The sequence below is a fragment of the Chanos chanos genome, chromosome 10 (genome assembly GCF_902362185.1).
Source record: "Chanos chanos chromosome 10, fChaCha1.1, whole genome shotgun sequence".
Lineage (NCBI taxonomy): Eukaryota > Metazoa > Chordata > Actinopteri > Gonorynchiformes > Chanidae > Chanos > Chanos chanos.
In genome coordinates this window covers 29,784,840-29,808,340 of record NC_044504.1, presented here as the reverse complement: position 1 = coordinate 29,808,340, position 23,501 = coordinate 29,784,840, and the positions used below count along the sequence as shown (strand labels likewise).

The 23,501-nt window shown below is 41.0% G+C and overlaps 1 protein-coding gene across 7 annotated transcripts in view; it reads right to left on the bottom strand.

Annotated features, from left to right (window-relative positions):
• kdm6a (lysine (K)-specific demethylase 6A) overlaps positions 1-23,501 on the bottom strand; it is a 41,923-nt gene that overhangs the window by 17,052 nt on the left and 1,370 nt on the right. For all 7 annotated transcript variants that reach the window (XM_030785823.1, XM_030785816.1, XM_030785818.1 and 4 more), the window contains exons 3-9: positions 18,383-18,491; positions 17,375-17,424; positions 12,452-12,510; positions 8,653-8,773; positions 3,675-3,729; positions 3,222-3,256; positions 807-900 (exon numbers count right to left, since the gene is read on the bottom strand). In XM_030785823.1, the coding sequence (XP_030641683.1) occupies positions 807-900; positions 3,222-3,256; positions 3,675-3,729; positions 8,653-8,773; positions 12,452-12,510; positions 17,375-17,424; positions 18,383-18,491 (523 nt within the window). The remainder of the gene's footprint in view (positions 1-806; positions 901-3,221; positions 3,257-3,674; positions 3,730-8,652; positions 8,774-12,451; positions 12,511-17,374; positions 17,425-18,382; positions 18,492-23,501) is intronic.

The following is a 23,501-nucleotide window of genomic DNA, read 5'->3' as shown; positions in this document are numbered from 1 at the left end:
CTCGACTCTCAGAAGTCTCTGCCACATAAAGCCTTTTCCCCCATGTGGCCCAGACTGCTCCTACGCACAAACACACACATCCCAGCCGGGCACTTAACACCTGTGGCAAAGCACCCACACTGGGAGCTGTCACCAAGGTAACCACGCAAGCACCCGCTGCAGTAGGCAAAACTGGAACGTTTTTACGACTGTCCTCCCCTACCCCCACCTCCAAAACATTCCAAAACGCAGAGAGCTTTGAAAGCAGCAGTAGAGGTTTAAGAAATAGTAGTTTGGGGGGGGGGGGTTCCTGAGGTGTGTGTGTGTAGTTGGTATCAGGGGTTTGATGAAGCATGAAATGGGATTTCATAATGAGTTGTTGCATCAGCCAGACCCACAGACTCGGAGGAACTGGGACACACTCAGGAAAACTGGGATCAAAGCTGGGAATGGTCCTATGGGAATAATGCCTAAAGAGTTTTGTTTTTCAGAAAACAGACAACGCATGATGCAACCCAGTCCAAGGGAAATGCATAACATGAAATTTAAAGCAATGAAAATCCACAACATTATTACGAGGCAAAAGTCAAAAACCAAAGTTTTTCAGTCTGTTTCATCTGGAACACCTCTAAATTCAGGCCATGTAAACATCAGGGTTAAAAGAGCAGACCTATTTTCACTATTTACGTCTTGAAGAAACATCCTGCAGTTCAGCAAATAAGCAAGCCACGCTAATGAACTCATCTGAAAACACATCATCCTTTTCCTCGCAGCTGGTTTGGCACTTGAAGACTTATTTGAAGGTATATCTTGTAAATATCACTTACCTAACTGTTGGAGGGTAACTGCCTTCACTCGTGCTGGAAGATTCTCTGTTTGCAAGAGAGTTTCGTAAGCTTCTTTTGCAGTGCGGTATTTCTTCTGCAGACAGACAGAGAGAGAGAGAGAAGAGACGGCCTTCAGCAGACAGAAGGGTCAGGGGTTTTATGGCCCCTTAGGGTGGACACAAAGGGCCTTCTCAGACTGACCACAATGCCTTGCCTTTCTGTATGGGACAGCCCTAAGGCCAGGGGGGGGGGGGGGGGGGGGGGCGTGGGGCGGACGGTCATAGACAAACACACAGACACTGGGGGAAGGCCAATCTAGGACAGAACCCACCAGACTCAACAAGTCAAAGCCCTCTTTATGTCTGTGTGTGTGTGTGTGTGCATGCGCGTGTGTGAGGGGAGAGAGGGGGGGGGGGGGGCAGAGAGAGGGAGAAGGGGGCAGGGGGGTGTCACTCAATCCAATTGCCGCTGGACATACATCAAAGAAACATGAGAAGGCTACTTAGAATAAGTGTTTGTTTTTCTAGGTGACCTTGAGACAGATATATTTACTGGAGTCAGTCTACGACTGAAAGCTTATCAGGGACTCTTAAAAAAAAAAAGAAAAAAAAAAAAAGAGAGAGAGAAAAAGCACTGCTAGGGTAGCACACCTGCCCTACACACACACACACACACACACACACACACACACACACACAAAATAAGAGCAGTCTCCTCCATAAATCCGCCCCCCTGGCCTTGTGGCAGGCAATTAATCCATCTGAGAGCAAACAGATTAGTTTAAGGACAAGCACACAGCTGCAATACACAGAACATCCTGGAAGAGCTCATTCAGAAATAGAACTTTAAACAACTTCAGACAAAATGGATCTAACGAAGTAAACAAAATAACATCACATGAAGATGGACATGTGACAGGTATTTCCACAATGTAGAAAAGAAAAAACTGTTGTTCATTTTCAGCTGTCTACATAAACCAGTGCAGTGACATGACAACTTCAAAAGGTTCAGTTAATGTGTTTAATCAGCCTTTTACACAGAACCGAAATCGACATTTGACACTTCACTAAAAGCATGGGCATTTCATAAAAGTACAGACATCTCTACCTGAGAACATTCTGAAGAACTGAAATGCCATTTCACTAAATAATTACACATCAGTTGAAAACAGCATGCTATTATATATTTGTGAGTGGTACTGGTGGTCTGAAGAAGCAGATGATTTGTTAAGGTCACTGATAATAACTGCCAGACACCCCGTCACCTGTACAAAACACTGAATGTTTCTCATGCTACATAACTCTGCTGTTTCTTCACCATACATAGTTTAGCTCTACCCCAACCAATACCACAGAATGCTTTAATCTGTTCAATTACGGACAGTTTGGTAAATCTACAATTGGAACATCCAATTGATTCTGTCTGTCTCTCTCTCTCTCTCTCTCTCTCACACACACACACCCTTGAACATATACATAGCTGCTCATATGTCTTACTCCCTGTTCTGTGTGTCCTACATGCAGTATACGCAGCATGTTTCAGTCGGTCTGGATTCACAGAAAGTCAATGACTAACATGTGAAAATCCTCAGGGCTGTTGGAGGGTGTATGTTTTCTGCTGATGCACCACTGGGTAGGAGAACTGAGCAGATAGGAACATTTTTCTGTGCTAACGTTCTGTTGCAGCGTGAGTTTTGTCTGTAACATATTTAAGCCCCTGTCTGTTAGCAGAATATTTGCGCTTTACTCAGTTTCTCCCTCTCAGTGCTCCTGACTAATTAGGATTGTCAGTGTTTCACTGCATCATCTTGCTTTAAGTCCATTTAGCAGGTGAGTGGTCCTTGCTGTGTTCACAAATATGCTAACTCTTTTAAAAAGTAAAAGGTTACCAGCATGTCCTTACACTAAGCACTGTTTTGAGTAAGAAAGCTGCAGCTTTAAACTCCATGTTTCACAGTAAAAGACCATGACAAAGGAAGACTACGGCTACAACGCTGTTGAACCAACAGAGAGGATTTGCTGGTGTGAGCTTTTAGGTGTGGTAACCTGCAGCAGTTTGGAAGAACACAGCAGTCTCAGAGAGATAAAAGAGGGGAGGAGACAGTGCCCCCACCACCCCTTTGGAGTAAGTTAGGGTGGTGCCCTCACCGCAAATCCATCAAATCATTGACAGTGTTTGGGCAAAAGGGAAACAGTGCAGACAAAAAGTACCTCTAGACATGACGGTGCCCTCTGACCTAGGTGTACTCTAACACCTTCAACCAGCAATTATTCACATTTCCATGAGTGTCAAGACACAGACGAGACAAAACTATTCTTAACGTTTAGATCCATCCAGCCAAACATGACTTACAAACATAAATGCTGGGAAAACACACACAAAAAGGGGAGGAACTAGAAACAAACCGGTACTCACCTGAATTTCATATAAATGAGCAATGTGGAACTGAACTAGATAGGGAAAGAAGAAAAAAATGAAAGGTTACTTGCCAGACAAATGGTAGTTCAGTACGACAGCATATTTATATATACAATATATACATAAACCCCAAAAAACCCTACTCCAGCATGGGTATTCCGTGTCCACACTGATACTGACAGACACATGTAGAGAGACTGTGTGTATTTCAAGCCTCTCATTACTGCCCATACAGAAGGCAGCATAACGCTTTGTCCAGTAATGCCGTTTCCTTGGCAACTGGAGTCTCCGAGAGCAGGGAAATGGCAATGAGGGGAAAATCAAATTAAAGGACTACCCAGTAAAGACACGCTGCCTTCCCTTTTTTCATCTCTCTCAGAGAAACGGTCAGAGAAACTACCCATCTTTATGAGAGAAATAAGGAAATGGATTTGATACAGAAGTACTTACTCTCCGCATTGGACAAAGTGCAGGGGGTCGAGTCAATCAGAGCCAGCTGAAAGTGCTGTAACCAACGAAAAAAAACACACATTTCAAAGAAGAGGACATGAGTTAAAGCACAGGGGAGAAACCAATGTGAGGGTGGGGTGGGGGGAGATCATCTGGGGTGCACAGGCAGATATTCCTGAACAGTTGTAAAAACATCAGAGAAAGATCTACTGTAGGTTTATCTCAAGGTAGCGCTGCAATTGTGCTAATCTTAAATGCTATTTTGGAGCATCTTCTCTCGTCTCAGGGAACCACTAAACTGTGTTCTAGAGAGTGAATATCATCTAGAGTGATCCTCAGTCCATAAAAGCCAGCAACCACCCACTCTCCAAACAGCTGCTCTCAAGAGAGCTCTGATGAAGGCAACTGGTCTGTGCTATGTGATATGGCTATGAGTGGGAGTAAGAGGACAGGGTACATCTTCATGCCTGAAAGCACCACATTTTATTAGGTCATACACATGCCATTAACAGTGTTGTTACTCTGATCAAGGTGTCATAACTGGAAGGGAGGAACAAAAACACACACACACACACACTGGAGGTAAGCACTGCACTTTCAAATGCAAACAATGGCCTGTTTCTCAAGTTCCAAAAATTAAAACCTTTCACTTCACAACAGCTCAGTCAGTCTGAGGAGAATGCAGGACCTGCCCCAAGTAGACAGAGCAGAAAAGCTTAACTGACCCAATACTGAAGAAATGGGGGAGAGAGAGCGAGAAAGAGAGAGAGCGAGCGAGAAAGAGAGACAGAGAGAGAGAGAGAGAGAGAGAGAGAGATGATTATACAGGAATCACAGGCTAGATTGATGAATACAGGGACACACTGAGGAAAGAAAGAGTGAGGAAAAAGTAGATTCTTCCTCATCCTTCTTCAGGTCAGTAACCTTCACCTCCCGTTAATTCACTCTCCATTACAATTTCACCTTTGCTCTCAAGTCTAAATGGAGGGGTGTCCCAGTGACATGCAGTCACCTGTCATTAGGGCCCCAGCATGACGGCAGCCTCTACTTCTCTGAACACCCTGGTCTCCAAGTTTCCACATTCTCATCAAAGCATCCAACGGCAGTCATAACAGCCAAGACTGGGAAACGTGAACATGGATCATAATGTCCTGATGGATATACAGCCCTCCAATGAAACATTACAGATGTGACAGATGTACTGAACAGTATGAGTAGAGTACTGACACCTTAATGTCCTATATCCCTTCTGGATGGGAAAAAAAAAAAAACAAAAAAAAAAAAACAGGAGGAGACAACCCATTTTTGTCTGATGACAGAGAACGCAATGCCCTCTGAAAAGATTCCAGTTCATGAAACTGTAGATTTGAAGGACAATGACAATGCAAAGGACACAGTGTCATTTCAATCAAAAGCCTCTTTCCAACGACAAGCAAAGAAATGGGAGGGGGGGGGGGGGAGGGACAAATAATCATAGCCACTATAGAGATCAAGTCCTCTGAACCTGAATAAACCAATGAGACAGACACACATACATACATACATACATACATACATACACACACCATCCCAAAAATCTTTTACACCCTGCCACAATGCATACATTACCAACCACAGCCAGCCCCTGGTGCTGAGCAGGTCCTCTCCTGAATAACTGTGCATCCTACAGGAGCTCTTTCTCTGCTACTCGACTGGCAGCAAGATAATGCAGCAGGATCTGCAGCTTCTCTCCCCCTCTAACACTGATTACTATTCAGGAGAGCTCTGCAGCTGAGAGATGACACTCTCTCGCTCGCGCTCACTCGCTCTCTCTCTCTCTCTCTCCCCCTCACACACACACACACTCAGACGTGCTGCCGGGTTTTTTTTTTTCCATCACACACTCCATATTCTTGCCGTAGACTCTGGTACTGCTGACTACCCCTCCCTCTTGTTCTTGCTCTCTCGCCCTCCCTGCAGGAAACCAGTGATGGAGCTGAGGGTGGGGGGGGGGTGGGGGGGCAGTCTACCTTGTGAAGAATAGCAACAGCATATCATGGCAGATCTAATTACAGAGCCAGTCCTCTCTCTCTCTCTCTGTCACTCTAGGGTAATACTCAGCACTTAGACTGCCTCATTCTCCATTTGGATCATGCATCACTGTCTCTAACCTTCCTCCATCTCTGATTCCTTCGTCTGGCTCAGGCTACCAGAGTTAGGATAAAAAAATATAAGAAGAAAAAGTTTCAATATCTATTATTTGTTACTACAACTGCACACTAATATGTGCTTCTTCATACGAACAAAATATCCATGCATCAACATACAAACAGAAAAGACTAGAAATAGGGAGAAAAAACCATACGTGCACTGGATATCTAAGACTACAACCAACCATATATGTCACTACATAACCAACATCTCCAGGATTCCATGTGAAAATGACCGAAAAATGCGGACGCTCATACAGTCAACATACATCCTTGACCACGTATGCAACAGAGGGAGAGGTCAGTAAGATGTAAGCACAGCCATCTCTGATCACAGACACCTACCGGTGAGCACACGAGCAGGAGGAGGAGAAGGAGGAGGAGGAAGAGGAAGCTTGTTTGGTGCTGTCTCTTTGAAGAGCACAGAGGGGCAGGCAGAGCAGGGTGAGTGGGTGCGAGGAGCGCGGCTGCTGCTGCTGCTGCTGCTACTTCTGTGCTGACTACAGTGAGCAGAGCGGCGTGAGCAGTGTCTTTGTTCCCATAACTGGGCCACTGAGAGTGGCCTCATAATCACAGGGCTGGAAGGCAGCCAAGGCTCCCTTAACCACACTCTAAGAGAGGAGAGGGGAGGACGTGCCGCACGTGCGCTCCCAGTAAGTTGCGCTCGGTTGCCACGGAAACCCAGTGAACTTGCGCTTGTGCTATCCAATTGAGCTCTCTAGGGCACTGTAAGCAAACGCAAGCCGATGGAGAACAGCAGACGCTCACATAGGGTGATGACAGAGCCTTGCACACAGAGAGCGTGAGGATCACACACATACACAGACACAATCCGCGATGAAACAAAAACACTGATTGCATACCATTAGCCCTAACCACGTACACTGTGTGTGATCTCCACTGAAAACAAACTCATAAATGAAGTGAGCTCTTAGTCTCTCCGACATGGCTTGAACTTATACAATTCTTTTGATCACTACACCAACACTCTTCTTGCTCACACACCCACATTCTCAGACACACACATTCGAGAGTGAAGCAACTCACAATGAAACCACAATGTGTATCGACACAAAGTTGTTTACACAGGATGTCAGATTCATGCACATGCCCGACATTTCCATCCATACTAATCTAATCATAGCAGCCTGTTTGAATGGCACAAAAAACGCAGTGAAAAAAATAATTGTTTAAATCCTAGATCTCTCAAGGAAACAATAGGCAAGCCCAAACCATCTTCATTCAGCGTGAATGCTAGCTATGGCGACTACTGAAGCCTCTGTGCTGTCTTCTATATGAGACTGTGCAATCTTAGGCATCGTTAAGAAGATTCTGAGTCCTCCAGTATCCATGAGGCAGACCTTTAAGGAGAATAAGCAACAGATGAGAGGAGGTAGGAAGGGAGGGGGGAGGGTGAGACCCACTGTACGTAATCCTCACCAGGGTGGCTCCACTCTTTCCTTAATAGGCAACTCGGCCCAGATGGCAGCTCAGTGTGCACTCCATCACTCATTACAGAGCACAGAGAGGTGAAGAAATCGTACCATCTCTGCTTCTCTATGACATACAACTGCATGGACCTAAAGCGGTAATGTAGGAGAGAGGGCAAACACAGGCTCTGCAGGGCCAGATACAGGTAAGGCCAGCCCAAATCTGTGCAATGCCAATGGAATATCCCAACGTGACAACACGTAAGTGAATGGGACAGCTACACTGACCAAAACAATGAAACTTACTGTTCTACGCAACCTGGGGCTTCATAGACATAAGCCACAGATACCCAGAGTGTGGGGAGAGAGGACACTGTAGGTTTAAGCAAAGTGAAAAACAACCAGCAACCAACAAGTAACATCTAGAAAAACAAAACCAAAAATACCAGCTCTGTGTGCCTCCACACTCCCTTTCAAGTTATACTTTGCTTCCCAAAAATGCATACTGAGGTACACTAAAGTACAACAAAAAATTGTCTGGAAGGAGACACACTTTAAATTTGGTGGCAATTCCCATCACTATGGCAAATGTACAGCAGCTGAGGAAATAACCAAGGGAAATAACGAATATCTGAGAATGAGGAAAAACACATCAGGTCGGTTTGGATCTGATCAGGTCTTATGGGAAAATAATTTTATTACTTAAGGAAACCGGCAGGACCTCCTCAGAGAGAGGCTCAACAAGCAGAGAACGGCCTACACATGTTGCCTGGAATAGATCAGAAAGCCATTCTGCATAAAATCAAACCTTTTAAGACGATAGAATTTCTGTGAGACTTTACATTAAATTACATTGAAAAGCATACAACTTAAATTACTGCACACATCATAGGAGGAGGATAGACAGTAATGCAGAAGCTGTAACACTGAACGCAGTGCTCGTTAACAGTTAACAAGTGTCATGCAAGCACTACGCTTTTCTCAGTGAGTAAATCCACTGCCTGAGGGCATTCTGAGAGGATTCACAGTTAAGGAGTCCAGAATCAATGCACCCTCGTCAGAAAATCAAAAACAGGAAACAGAAAACAAAGAGAGTATTTAGAACTATTGATTTCATCCCAGAATGGAAATCTAACCTGAATAAACCATGTCAGCTGTGCATGGTTGAACCTGAGGTCAGCAGTGAGCACACGCTCCCTATAAACTGCTCTGAAGTCTAAAATATTTAAATATTTTTGACAAAAAATTCAAATTACTTGCATGTTTTCCAGACCTTGCAGCAAAGTATCATTCTTTGGAAGGTTTGGGGGAACCAAAGGGTTTTTGGCTGGGTGACAGGTGGCAAGAGAGCAGACGTACCTTCAGGCTTGACTCGTAGTCTGTGTTTACTTTGAACATGAGACCCAGTCGCAGATGGATCTCCTTGGCCCTGGAGAAGCTGGGGTCAATGTAAAGCACCTCCTGAAACGCCTTTATCGCCCTGCACAAGACAGCAAACACACACACAACATCAAAGTCTCTCCTCCAAACGTCCACACATTCCACCTCTAGTGTCAAGGCTTTTTGTTTTTTTGTTATGTGAAACGAAGAAATGAACTGAACACAAAACAGAAACCTAAGCACAAGCTAATTAGGTTTTTTTGGGGTTTTTTTTTGGGGTAAACAACCAGTTTGCACACAACATTTTGTGGTTGCATTCACACAATCTGAATCCCTCCATGGCATCCCTAAACCTGCAGGAATCACTTGAAAGGGCAATGCGAAACGTCAAGGTAACCGTGTCACCTTGGCAACCCTGTGTAACGTCAGAGCAGGCACAGCGATAACTGTCAGTCAGCTATCACAAGGGCAGCAATTTAAAACTGTGCCAGTGTGAGCACAAATACTACCACACACACACACACACACACACACACACACACACAGAGAGAGAGACACGACAGATATCAAATTTATGCGCTGACTTAAACAGTGAGAGCAACACATGCTTGATTCCCAACAGTGGATTTCGCTTGTGTTTCTACACGCTGTAAAGCACAGCCCACTGAACCCGATGGCCTCGTTTCCGCCACTCTCCTCCTCCTCCTCCTCCCCCACTCCCACTCTCCCTCTCCCTCCCCTATCACTGCAGAACTCTGTATGGATACTGCTCCTCAGCTCTGGAACAGATTGAACGTGACAGTGTGCAAGGCTTAAACCGCAGAATAAAAAAAAAAAGAAAAGAAGAATAGAAACCTCTTGAGGGCAGGGACTATTAGTGACAGCAGGAAATCTAAGAGATTACTGAACAGGGCCAAAATCACTCATTAACCCAAAGCCAAGCTTACACTAGGGCTGGAGGACAGCCAGATTAGTCCATTCATCATTTTCTCTGCCCTAATACACTGAAACTGCATGCACTGACAACAATTGGCGTTTCAAGGGCCATTGTATAATTCGGGGGGTTCAAATGATAAATAACAGCCACGAGAAAATTGACTGAAATCTAGCCATAGAGATACTAATCTCCACTCTCAGTCTGGGAACAAACAGCTCACATATCTGCTACATGTTCAACACTTGACTGTAACACACAGCCTCAACTTCACATACTGCAATATAATCACTGAACGCAAAATACACAAATAAAACAGAACATCCAAAAAAAAAAAAAAACAGAACATGACTAATCTTCCCTTGACTAGAGAAAGTTACACCCTTTTCTTGAGTCACTGAGGTAACCTGGAAACAGCAGCCTATGCGTCTCTCCCTCCATCTTTTTCCTTGGCCCTGAAGAATCTGGTGCTATTGTCACTGTGCCAAGTTTACACACTGGGCCTCCCAAGGGAAAGGAGACCTCACAATCAATGAGGAGAGGAGGCAGAGCAAGGAGGACAGAGGGGGAGGCGTGGGGTGGGGTTTAGAGGGTTCACTTCATCATCTTCAGGCATGCAGGAATGCAGAACTGTACTGTGTAACATTAACTCTTCTCCTTTAGTCTTGAAGGAGCGCTAATATGTAATCCTAAAAACAGGCAGATGAAACAGAGATATAAAACACATTGACTTGTCCATTTAGGAAGCTGGGGATTACATAGGGCACAAACACTAATACTAATCCACCCAACGGGGCCATTCATAAGAGTATGGCGTCGACATAACTGCCGTTGAACTAAGAGAGCTCGGATTCTTACAAAACACCTTCAAACCTAAGGCTCCCTGTCACAACTCCATACCTTTAATCTACCCGCCGAATGGTTTGAACAAGCTGTTTTAAAAACAACATATTCAAACTATCCCTATTGTCAAGAGTGTGTATCTGAGGCATACCCTGACAAAACCAATGAGGCATGCCTACCTTCTCTGTCCAGTATGGGCATCTGAGGACGAGGGCTGCACTGGCCTAAGACAGGGAAAAAGGGGACCCCTTATAGTAAATATCAAATATACTTTACTACTTCACAACCATTTCACTGTACAAGACCTCACACTACATCTGTCACCATTCATTAACAGAATAATACAAATGTAACAAATATCATTGACAGTCTATTCATTCACTAGGCATGGTTGAGGAAGTCCGAGCAGTGTCTTTTCACTCTCGAAAACGCACTATTGAGCACCAGAGCTGCGACAGAACATGACAGTTATAACTGACCTCAGCACCTGTATACTCCATATCTTGAGAAGTACTTTGAGGTCAACATTCTCAGGTGAATTACTCAATTCATACAGAAATGATTTCTCATCAGACTCCACTACTCTCCTTTTGGATCATTAAAAAAAACAAAAATGGTACATAAAGTTGTGCAGGTCAGCTCTGTTACAATCTGTCTGCTACAAAGTTGTTAAGTCAGACCCATACTAATGAATCAGCAGACATCCTGTAACTGCATAGCAGCGCATACTTAAGGTGTCAGCTATAAGCCCAAAGGACTCAGGGTCACATAAGAGCATCAAATCCTTGTGACAAGACAAATTTTAGAACCCCCCCAAAAAAAAAGTTGAGCTTTGTTGTGAAAGAGAAGCAACAGCATTCAGTCCCTGGTGAGATTCCTGTTGACGATTGTCACTCAGTTGCAAAACAAAGGCTGGTTTATTGTTCAGAAACAAAAAATAAGCAGAGTGTTCCTTCAGAGCTAAATGCAAAAAGAGCTAAGAGCTAATGCAAAAATGGGTATAAATAACTACTGGGCTAAAAACACATAGTTCCTGTGGAATTAAAAGTATGCTCCTAAAAAAAATTAAGTAACTGCAATGCTTCATGGATAACACAAAAAAAAAGAAAAAAAACCCAAAACTGTCAGCAAAACCAAGTTACCTCAACGTAAGAACACGTCATGTCATACCAGTTTACCGTAACAGAACTGCTTTACAAAGAGCACTGTAGCTGAAGGCAGAAGTATCACTAGACCAAGCCATCTGTCCTTCACATGTGGTTTACGTGCAAAAAAAAAAAAAAAATCATATTTTGCAGCTAGAAAAAAGCAGACCAGTGTGTTAACAAACTTGATGAAGTGCAGCGCTCAGAAGTAACCCCACAAGCTTGACAAGACAAATGTTTGGTTATAACACGACTGACAACACAAATGTGTTTGGTTATAACAGGATTGGAAGTTCTTCACAGAGACATACTGCATGTGCATGAACACAATGTTTTCCCTTTTTTTTTTTGAAAGAAAAGGACTCTATGTCTCATTGAGCAGCCACTGTTTTTTTATTACGACTGTTAACGGTCACACAACCCCACATAAATCAACATCTTCAGAAACTGATTTGCAAGGCTTAATATAGATTTGGTGTTTTTGCAATGCTGACCACAGTACAAACATTGTAACAATACCACAGCCATCACTAACCGTCACGGCCCTTGGCGACATTACTTTATTACTGTGCGTTTTCATCAAGTACCAAGTTCTCAGTTGTTTCAGAGGGTGTCTGCGTGGGAATAAGTCAAAAGATCTATCAAACACCACAAGGGAACTGACAAGCTGTTTATGACCAACTGATAAATTAGTTGTTTCTAATAACCATTTACACACACACCACTTTTTAAAAATGAATGTGGTTTGTCCCAAAGCTACTCTGCTCAATCCCAGGAGCACATTAACATTCACGTCGATTCTAAGAGTGAAAATCTGCTTCCAGTAACTGGAAACACACTTAAATCTCATACTCACCACTGAAATGCATTGTAATGGAAGTAAACCATTCCAAGACCATATAAGAAGGCAGCATTCTGTAAAAAAAAGATATGAAAAAGATTAGGAAAAATGCACAGCCTTTAAAGAAAATAGAAAATGAAAGATGAAATGGATCTCTACAACACTCCTTTTCTTTGTTATGAAGGCACTGGTGCAATGACAAACCTTAGAGAGCACAGTTTACCTGAACATGTTAAACTGGGACAAAACCAGTGCGGGCAGTAGTGCTATACTTGTACCAACTTGTACCAACTGTCAAGTAAACATATACATATTAACCTACCCACTGAGTTACTGTCTCCAGTTGCGTATGTTAAAGAACATTAAGTGAATAAGGCCCTGTGGATTTCTAATGAAGCAGAGTCTCTGTGGGTTCATCTGTCATCCCACACATCAGCTGACTGTGGGGAGCACACCTGGAGTCTCCATGGAGCTAGCAGGTCTGTCTCTCACGCACCCTCTCTCTCTCTACATCTACAGCTCTGCAGGTGCTGTGCTAACCGATAATCACTGGCTTAATTAGATGGAAACACAGCGTAATTCCACTCATTTGCCTGAAAGGTCAGATTTACCTCAGAGCACAGCAATGAGCTGAAAAGGGATAATGACATAATTTCAATTAATTAACTAATTTTAGAAAAAAAAAAAAAAAAGCGCTTTAACAACCTCTGAAAGCTGACCTTAGGTTTCAGTTCACAGACAACAGGCTTGAGTCAAACTGAAAACCAGCTGGTAAATCTTTATCACTATAAACACCCTCTCCAGGGCCCAACTTGAACTGATAAATGATTTATATAACTTTAAGACCAACATACCAACTAGGGCTGTGCTATATGACGATATATATCATGTGATGATTGTTTCAATGTCTATTGTTTCATACTACGCTCTATGGTTTATTCTGTTGCGTCGCAAATCACACTCTTTACAGCAACATTTCTTGTCATTTGGACGACGCTTTGCGTTCTTCCACACTGCGCGGATGCAGGCAGCAAATCTGCATGAAGCAAATCTGCATGAAGACACAGAACAGGATAATTCCAAAACAAGAGAAAGACTCTGACGAGCCGAGACAAAACAAGGAGCTCATATCTAAAAGAGGGGCTACTTCTGTCACATGGACGTGGTTTAGGTATGAAAAGTTCACAAGTAACAAAATACTTAATCTTTTGGCACATCAGCTCCACACTACGGCAGGATACTCTTCTGACACTTTCCCTCTAAAATAACATGCAACCTAAAATTACGATTTTATTCTCGTTCTATTATGACTTTTTCTCTTGTAAAATTACGACTTTATTCTCCTGGCAATTTCCGAGTGGTTCTTTCTTCAGAACAGACAGTTTCTTGCACAATCTTTTCAAAGTCCTGACACTTATGATAATCTTTTGGCACATCAGCCACGTTAAGTATTTCATTATTTGTGAAATCTATACTAAAGTATAACCTCACAAGATGCTCCACATTCCTCATTTAAGACAGGCGGCAGGCTGCTCTTCTGATATTTCCCTTCTAAAATAACGCGCAGCCTAAATTATGACTTTATTCTTGTATAATTATGACCTTTTTTTCCCCTCATAAAATTACTACTTATTCTCGTAATATGGGTTTTCTTATTTTTAAATTACGGCTGTACTCTCATAATATTACTGTACACCGTCGTATCATTGGGTTCAAACCCAAAACGGGCCCAAACTGGCAATGACACCTTAGGCTTTGTAACAAGAAATATCGTTTATATTGTTTTATCGCTTTCAAGAGACAAAAATCCGTCAACTGAGTTCTAGGCCATCGCCTAGGCTAACTGTGTTAGTTTATTTATGGCAGGCATCTCAAACACCACATAAAATGCTAAATATTTGGTTGATTAACTTAAAACTAAAGAAATAGTTAACAAACATTTAAAAGCATTTTACGTGAGTTTAGTGTGTATATATTACGGGTGTAACGACTCGCCAATACGAATCAGAAACCGGTTCCGATTTGACTAAGATACCACTACGTCAATACGCAGACCCCTGGATCAATCTAAATGTACAAACAACAACAACAACATGTCCAACAACGCCAACACAGTTTACAGTGCACCGTCAAATCTAAAAAACATCTTAAGGAATCTTAAGTCTGGAAGACATTTGGATTTCATAAGAAGGAAGGAAAATTCTCTGGAAAACTTGGATTTTATAAGAGGGAAGGACAAAAGTCTGTAGGTCTGCAGAACAGCAATTAAGTAGAGTGGTAATGTCAAGATGTTTGTTCATACAGTTAGTCTTTTTGGGTAACTTATTGGAAAGGTAATAAACACAATGACATGTAATTCTGAAATGTAACATTTGCCCTCCATTTTTTGCCCATGTCAATGCAACAAAAATACTTGGGGTTCCCTGGTCTTTTATGAAAGATATCTGAAGGTAAGCAATGCCACTTTTATATAGAATTGGCTTAGATTAATTTATAACGGAAACATTGAACAAATTAAACAAATGTAAAGATCTACATTAAACAAATGTAAAGATCTGTATCAGGCTGCATCATTACACATTGCATCAAATCCCACCAATTAACTGAATTAAAATCAAAATCGTAATGTGGCCATCTCATTAAATGTATTTATACCATGGCCACAGAAATCACTCGTTTATGATTGGCTGGCAGGTGTACGTTAAAATTGTGTTTGAAGACACCTCATCCATAGATCCAGACAAAAGCTTAATATCCATTCTATATCAGCACTACTGACATTTTAAGGCATGTCACCACTGTAGTAGTAAATAATAGTAACAACTGTTTACTGAAAGTTTTCACTACACTACACAGCCCAAATGAAATTATTGAAAATGAATGAGGATTTTCACATCAATTTTAATCAAGTTTTGAACAAATGTACTGTGAGAGAAGGGCACGATATAGGAGACTAGAAAACTGCTATGACAATATGGCATTTATTTGCTGTTTTTCAGGTATGAATGAGCAAAATATATACAAAGCCTTCGTTTTTTTTAAATCTTTGTTGCCATGGCATTTTTTAATCTAAGTTGCCATGGTATAAGTGAGATCATGCCTGACAAGGTGTCCCACAATGTAAGGGAAACTGTAGTCCTGTCCCTACCACCGTGGTTTATACACATTAAACCATGTTAAATTTTTAATGTCCCAAGGGCCTTGTACTCAGCAGCATTGTGGGGACCTAAGAATGTTTGTCCTATGAAAAAGACTTATCTTTAAACACTGCTTTGCCTTGTGTTCACAGCATCAAGATACAAGGTAGTAGTCAAAATATGAAACTAGGAGGAAGAGGAAGTGGCTTCTTGAATAGAAGTTAACCTAAGATTTGACTTTGATGAAAAAATCAGAGCTCATGTACTGCAACACATGCAGAGTGTTTCCAAGCAAGGCGCAAGGCAAAAGTCTTTATCACACGGTCAGTGGTGGGGGAGTAAGGATCAGGACTCTCCAAGATCACCCAATCACAGCTGCAGGTTTAAAACATAAACACACACATTCTAGTCCCTTTATGCATCTTGTATATCATTTTTATGTAATAAATGTTCAGATATTAGAACATGTATATTGTTGTCTGTATAACTGTGTTGCTGATAACAAGATTCCATACAAAAAGACCATCCATAATTACAGATTTTAGATACAGTTTTTAAAATGGCTGATGGCATCATGGCAGCACAAACACTGCAATTTCATATTTTGGAGAGCCAATGTTCACTTTGGGATGGCTAACACGATGTTTAAGGATGGTGCTGGGGCACTTCAAAAACCCATTGGTCCGGAGCCCTGTTTATTACATTAGCGAAAGTCATGTCCAATCCCTCACTTATTACATGAGCGAAAGTTACTATGTTATCAAGATTTGTTACATTATCAGTTGTTTGTACACTTTCGATTGTTAAAAGACACAGGTAGTAACACTTTGATTCAAACTCGAGGTCTGAGTTTGAATCACAGTGTTACTACCAGTTACACTGGGCACTGCCAAAAAACCACAAATGGCCATGTTCTGCAAGGGTCAGCCAGACAGGGAACCCTCCCCATCATTGTGCCTGGACACAAGTAGGGGAAACAAGTAGTGCCTGACTTCACAGAGTAGGAATGTACCAGAGAACTGGCACAAGGGTCATACAGTCATGATAGAGCATGGCACTGGAAAGGCCAAATTGGGAAATATCACTAAAAAAAAATAAGTAGGCAAAAACAGGCAAAAGAATAGAATATGCATAATGATCAATCAAATAAATCCCATGAAGTGTTGGTTCTTTTGTTTCTGGCAAATATCAAACTATGAAGCCAAATTATGATCTTTTAATCATCAATCTTAAAAAGTAGGACAATCATCCATCAAAAACTTTGGTCTCTTTTTAGACACTCGCTAGCAGGGAACCAAGTCCAAGACTGACATTTTTTCTTCTTCCTTAAGACTGTACACACCATTCCCATCACTAAAAATGAGAAACAACAAGTTCATATTTAACATAAATTGAACAGAATTCTCTAAGGTTTAACTAAGAGAACTTCACAGTTAAACATTAAGCATGCCACTCTAACACAAAACAAGCACCAACAGAAACCTAGAACTGTCAGGATCCATAATAGCCACTCCACAGAATCTCTCAGACTGCCAACAATCTCCCTGCGCTCCAACTAACACCATCCATCTACCAGCCAAGAGCACTGCACCAAAGGGCTGTAAAAGACTACAGCCAACTAAAACTGAAGCAGCTGTTAACATCTGGACAACAGGGTGGGACGTGGTTAACGCTGCCCTCAGCATCTCAATACTGTCTCAGTCTCCAGACAACAACCTGATCAAATGGAACCTGCAAACATGACGGAGTGACTTAGCAAAAGACTGAAGAAAAGATTTCATAACTTATACAGGTTACTCACCTTCCAGTAGTCTGACTGTAAACTGTAGTACCTCTGGTATGCAGATAATGCTAAGTGAGATAAAAAGAGAAAGTCATAGGACAGCATGAGTAACTCTCTTACTGTGCAGGCCTAACTTTTAACTGTTATGTTAATGCCACCACTGTTAACTGCAAGTATAATCAGTGGCAGTTACTGAGTTTCATGGACAGAATAAGCTGTGATATACCGGTGGTTTAGTTCAGTTGTGTATGAATTTGTGGAATCCTACAGATAAGAACATAAGACTATGACACTAAATCAATTCAGTTCATGAATATAATACTTTTAATCTAATGTCTGAAACATACAAGAGGCACACCTGGGTAATTAAGCCACTGGATATAAATACTACGTGACAGATGGGCATATTTACATTGTAAACAGATTTTCTTTCCAAAGATGTCAATTAGTTCCTAAAAAATATCAAAAGCCATTTAAATTGTTCAAAGACAATGTAACAAAAAACTTGCATCCTGACAACTGAAATGACAGACTTTGCTAAACGTCATTTCATGACATGCTGTTATTTTCATTATGAAAAGGACGCAGACAGCCTGAGGGGAATTGAGAGACACTAGTCTGGCAGCAGCTTTTAATACAGAAACTGTCACTGTTGTCTGATTTATTTTGCTTACAAAGACATCCAAACTCTCATCACAAAAGACTTTTCGTGAAGAAAAGAAGGAAATGAAGGCAAATATCTGAAAAGGATTATAGTGCATCAACTAAATTCCACTATCATAATTTTTCCTTTTCAATACATTTTACCAGCTTCAATAACGCTAATTGTTCAGAAAAGGCAAAAAATGTCACAAAACAGTTGTAATAACAATAATTAAGATCATTCTTGAAGTTGATTTTGTTGTACTGCAGACAGCAGTGTTGAAAGATTAATACAGATATGTTGCCATTCCTTGATAAAATATAAAGTATATGAATATACACATTAACATAAAACACCACTGGAAAAGGCAACTGTATGCTCACCTTTTGGGTAATCCTCCAATAAGAGGTTGAAGTGCCCCAACTGACAGAACAGCTCTGGATTAACTTTTCCTTCAGCTTTCAAAATGTGGGCATCATAGCAGCGAATAGCCTAAAGACAAAACAGAATGGAAAACCAGTTTTTAATACCACTCTCTGTGCATCCCCCTTCCCAGAAATGAACCATTTAATCCACGTTCATATAGTGTCAAAATGTCAAGGAATACCAATCGGAAAATGCAAGCATTCCGTTCCCTGAATTTCTGAAACAACATGAAAATGGATATAAGAACTTGTCAAAGAGGCAACACACCATACAAAACTACCTTTAGTATCACATTACTATGTGAAACCTGACTAACCCCTGGTTTCCGCCGGGGACGGCTGCGTCTCATTCCGGCCGCGATGCGAACGCCGGAGCTCTACACAATGCTTGTGATTCCACCAGGCGCGGCGCGTTTCAGAAGCGGCTCTCCGTTCTCCTCCTCTAAAAATACACGCCTTGTCTATTTTAGATGGAAGCCGCATCCGGCTCCTTCTCCTTCTAAACCCCAGTTAAGCAGCGTCTAAAGAGGAATGGATGTTCGGCCCCAGGAGTAAGAGACATGTCTCTCTGGGAAAACAAGTTTCCGTGCTAAGCCTCTTAGATCACATGAAAAGTTTAATGCACACAAATAACACGGCACAATATTGGCTCATCAGAAGTTGCATGGCTACGTGCAAAAGAGTTGATATTTGAACCGTCAAAGAATTTTTAATCTGCATTTCATCAGTCACACATACTCCTCTCCACTGGTCAAATCTTGACCAAAGTATTTTTCCCCAGTGAAACTTGTGCACAGTCCCTGTGTAACCTTTTTTTTCATGTTGAGCCAGGAACAGAGTATGGTACTACCTACATGTATGTCAGTGCTTAAATCAAATTATGATTTACTAATTGATCTACTTACAATTAAACACAGGTTGGTGAAGCGCTCCTCTAGTTGCTGCATGTGTGTGCGTAGATACTATTACGAGATTCTGTAGATCATCATTAGGAGATTTTCAACTTCATCAACTACATTATTTAGTTGTCATTTTGTAATTAAGTTCCAAAAGTTTTTTAACACGATCATTAATAATCTATAATGCATTACATAACAGTGAGCGAAGATCTTACACAGGCTCTAGTAGCCGAAGTAAAACTTTGCATCATCTATGGCACCAAACGAAGTTAATAACCTTTTAATAACCTAACCGCATTTATATAAGTCACAGAACTTATCCTGATAAGGCAAAGCCATATGGGATATTTCAGTGGTGACTATGAGAATGGTGATCTTCACACCTGGAGAGCAGCCAAATGAGGATTACGATAACCACCATTCAAATGGTTTGTATAAGATTCCATCTAAATGACCGCCATTAAACTACAGGAACCTTAGAGAAAAGTTATTCCCCTTCAACCGAATAGTTTATTTGGCATGTTTAAGATAGCTGTCATTAGGTATTTGAAACTGTACAAAGCTTTTTGATACAATATTTCTGTAGGCAGCTGAATAAATATGATTACTTTTCCAATTTAGGCAAACAGGAATATTGAAACGGCAAAAGAAAATACTGTGCTGCAAGCATATGACATCTGTCGGTTTGCATTTAACTACAGACACAAGCAAGGACAAGCAAGTTCAACTGGAGGCCACATCAGCCTACTCTTTAATGAGCTGAAAACATACATAATTCCTAATAAAGCCGAAAAAATGAAAGAGTTATAGGTAACCCTCAGCAACGAAAACGTGTCTCAAAAAAATGAGACTTGCGGAATCTCAGACATTATAAGTCATGTCTAGTCCCTCAAGTCACATAAATCTAAATCTCCAAATCTCCAAAGCCTAGATGATCGGTTCCCTTTATTTACTGTTAGCTGAAAGTCATCATAGAGGGAAGACTCTGACAAGCAATATTTTTTTGTATTGGTCAAAGACAAATATTTAAAAACAAAACTTCAGTTTACCCAGCACGTAAGGAATGTACACATCTGCATATCCCTTTAATAATCTAAAACAACTGACATGCCAAAAAATTAAAGACCTGCAGATAAAAAAAAAAAATGGCCTGGCCTGAGGATTCAAAAGGTACATCAGGGTAACAGAGCTGGAAAACAGACCTGGTTTGAGTGAGAAGGATGATAACACCAGACAGCCAAAAGGGCCCCAAAGAGAACAGCAGTGTTGAGCAGAATGATTAAGCAGGTCACAAACGGCACATCCATTAACAAACTGTCACAACATGTTCAGAGTCTGTTCTGGACTTAAACTCTACTGACACCAGAGAGCAGTGATATTAAAACAAACTCTAGCTTAAAAGCAAACACAAAACACATCTTGCCAATGAATTAAACCTTGTTACCCTGCAACAAAGTCAGTCTTGTGGATTTTTTCTCTCAAATATTAGCTATTGATCATCATCGTGATATGAATGACCACTCACTAACAGACACTGGGCATCAAGCAGATCTATTTGGCTTCTACTTTCCTCCATCATGCTATGTTTAGATGAGCACTGGTGTGCCAAAATGTACATTAGAAATTATGCTGCGAGTGGCTAACAGAAAGCTCTCCTTTAGACAATGCTCAAAAGGTGATCATTTGGTCCAGCAAATTATCACTGACCTGGGGGAAAAAATACTGCACAAGTTATAACATAGGGCAGATTTTTCTCTCAACTTTAAAATGGCAATATTTTAAGGATGTTTAAGTATTCTCTGCAAAGGCACTGTTTACTGATATTACATGCTTTTGATACACTTTCCAAAAACTGAGCCCATGTATTTCCCAGTTAACTGGTACAACAGCACAGATTACTATAGCATCACATAACAAATCAAAACGTTAAGGAGTATCCTACACAGAAATAGGCATAACGTCCACCACTTTGCCATCATTTTCAGACATTTAAAGGGGCTGAACTGTCACAGAGACTTCCTGTGTGAAAGACCAATGGCACATTAGGTAATTTGCTTATGCATAGCAGTGTGGACTCAAATTTACTGGGGTACCAGCCTGAATTAAAGTAAGAGAGTGACTAACCTAATTTAACTTGCATATCTGTACTGGGCATAACAACACAGGCTCAATATAGAACCAAACAGTGTGAAATAAAATTAAATTTGGCTTGTAAATGTAACTAGACTTGTCTGCAGAGTTTTTGCATGTGTTAAACAAACAGAATGATAACTGCCGTCCAGTTCACATTTCAGTTTTAATTTTACAGAGTAACTGAAAGAGATTGCATCACTTACAAGTAAGAACTGTGACAATTCAACGGCAGTTCTCAAACTTTTGACACAATCACTGTGACTTGCCTTTTTACCACAGAACCTACATGCAGATCCTTTGTATGGCTCTGGGAGATATTTTTCAAGTGTGACCTGTTACTTTCTGCACTTTGCAAATTTTATACAGGCTGCTAATCACAGTGCAAATGAGCAAAGACAAGATAAAAGGTCAATCTTTATTAGAGTGCATACAGTGCATCCTTTATTCAATCAAGAATTCATTCACATTCCCAGCCCAGTTCATGTCAACTAACTGACTTAAGTTCAATTCTGGGAACACCATTTTTGCAATAATGTTTTCAACAGGCACCAAGGAGTGCATGTCAAAACTGCTTTTGCACACAAATTCAGTTCAGCTCCTATAATGTGCATAGAAAGACTTGGAAAATATGCACATTATCAGAGCAAAAAGCTCAGAGGTGGAAGACAAGGTAAATGTATAGTAAAGCAACTTTGGTAAGTCAGATATTAGTGGGAAAAATGCATGTCTTACTTTCATTAATACTTAAAGTACCTAAATTGCACACCACTCACATTACATTAACTTACTTAACAGACACTTTTATTCAAAGTGACTTTCGAGACATAAAACAGTGCTGCTTCAACCTGTTTACTAAGGGATGGACCTTCGGATCTCGTCGAGCCGAGGAATTTTATGGTATTAATTTCTCTTGCCTTCTGTATTTTGACAAATACGTTCGCCTCCAAGTTTGAGCCATTAAAATAGTACTCTACTTATCGCAACGGTAATTCAGTAACCTGACAAACACACTTGAAACTGTAGTTTATGGTGGGCATACTTATTATATTAGACTTCAATCTATTTATTATACTTTCAACGTAAAGAATAATATTTCCAACAAGGTAGCATAGCGGTAGGAGGACGCCAAGGGTAGCTATGCTCCGCCAAATTAACTAAGTACTTCTCAATAAAGCTAAACACATTGGAAAAAAAAAAGAGAGACAGAAAACGAATTTTGGCGTCGGTATTCTGTGAGGAGTTGACTTATGTTTGAAAATTTAGGAATGATACATAAATGGTTCGCAGAAAAAACGAACAAAATCGTCAAAACACACAAGGCAAGGGAAATAAAAACCATTAAATACATCGGCTAGACGAGATCCATTGTGTACATCTCTTTAGTAAACTGGTTGAAGCAAAGTTGTTTCTGTAGCCACAGCTAAGAACTATGTATCCACTGGTATCATTTCTGGTCAAATAACTTAAAGCTGACACCACAGTCATGATACAAAGGCAAGATCTGTATTGCGTTTTCGGTATAAATCATAGATGAAGACCTCTGAACTCCACAAGAATAGTTCAACAGTTCGCTTTGGTTTTTATACCAGGCAATACAATAGCTAACCATCAGCACCGATGCCAGCTATCCACAGGTTGAGGGCTGTAGGCATTGCGAAACAGAACAAACCCTGCAGCGCCCGTGAATACGTATTTGGATTTCAAACCGTTGACCAAACAATCACTATTTAACTGAGTAACAAATGGTAATGACATTAACTGAAATACGTTGCAAACAATCCCTTGAACACTCCACATCCCGCCATCTTGGTTCGTTCCTAGTACTTTACTGGCTAACCAACTATGCTAGCAGAGGACATCACATCAGACACTTGATTCAAGCTCTCATTTAGGTATAGTTAGCTTAGTTCCCTGGGTGTCGCCACGGCAATGCATTACAAAGCACTGTCTTTACAATAATTAAAGTGTCACTTAATTACCCCTGACTTAGCCGATGTTCATTTTATACCTTACGTTAGCACTGGAGAAATCCTCCGCAAACTAAT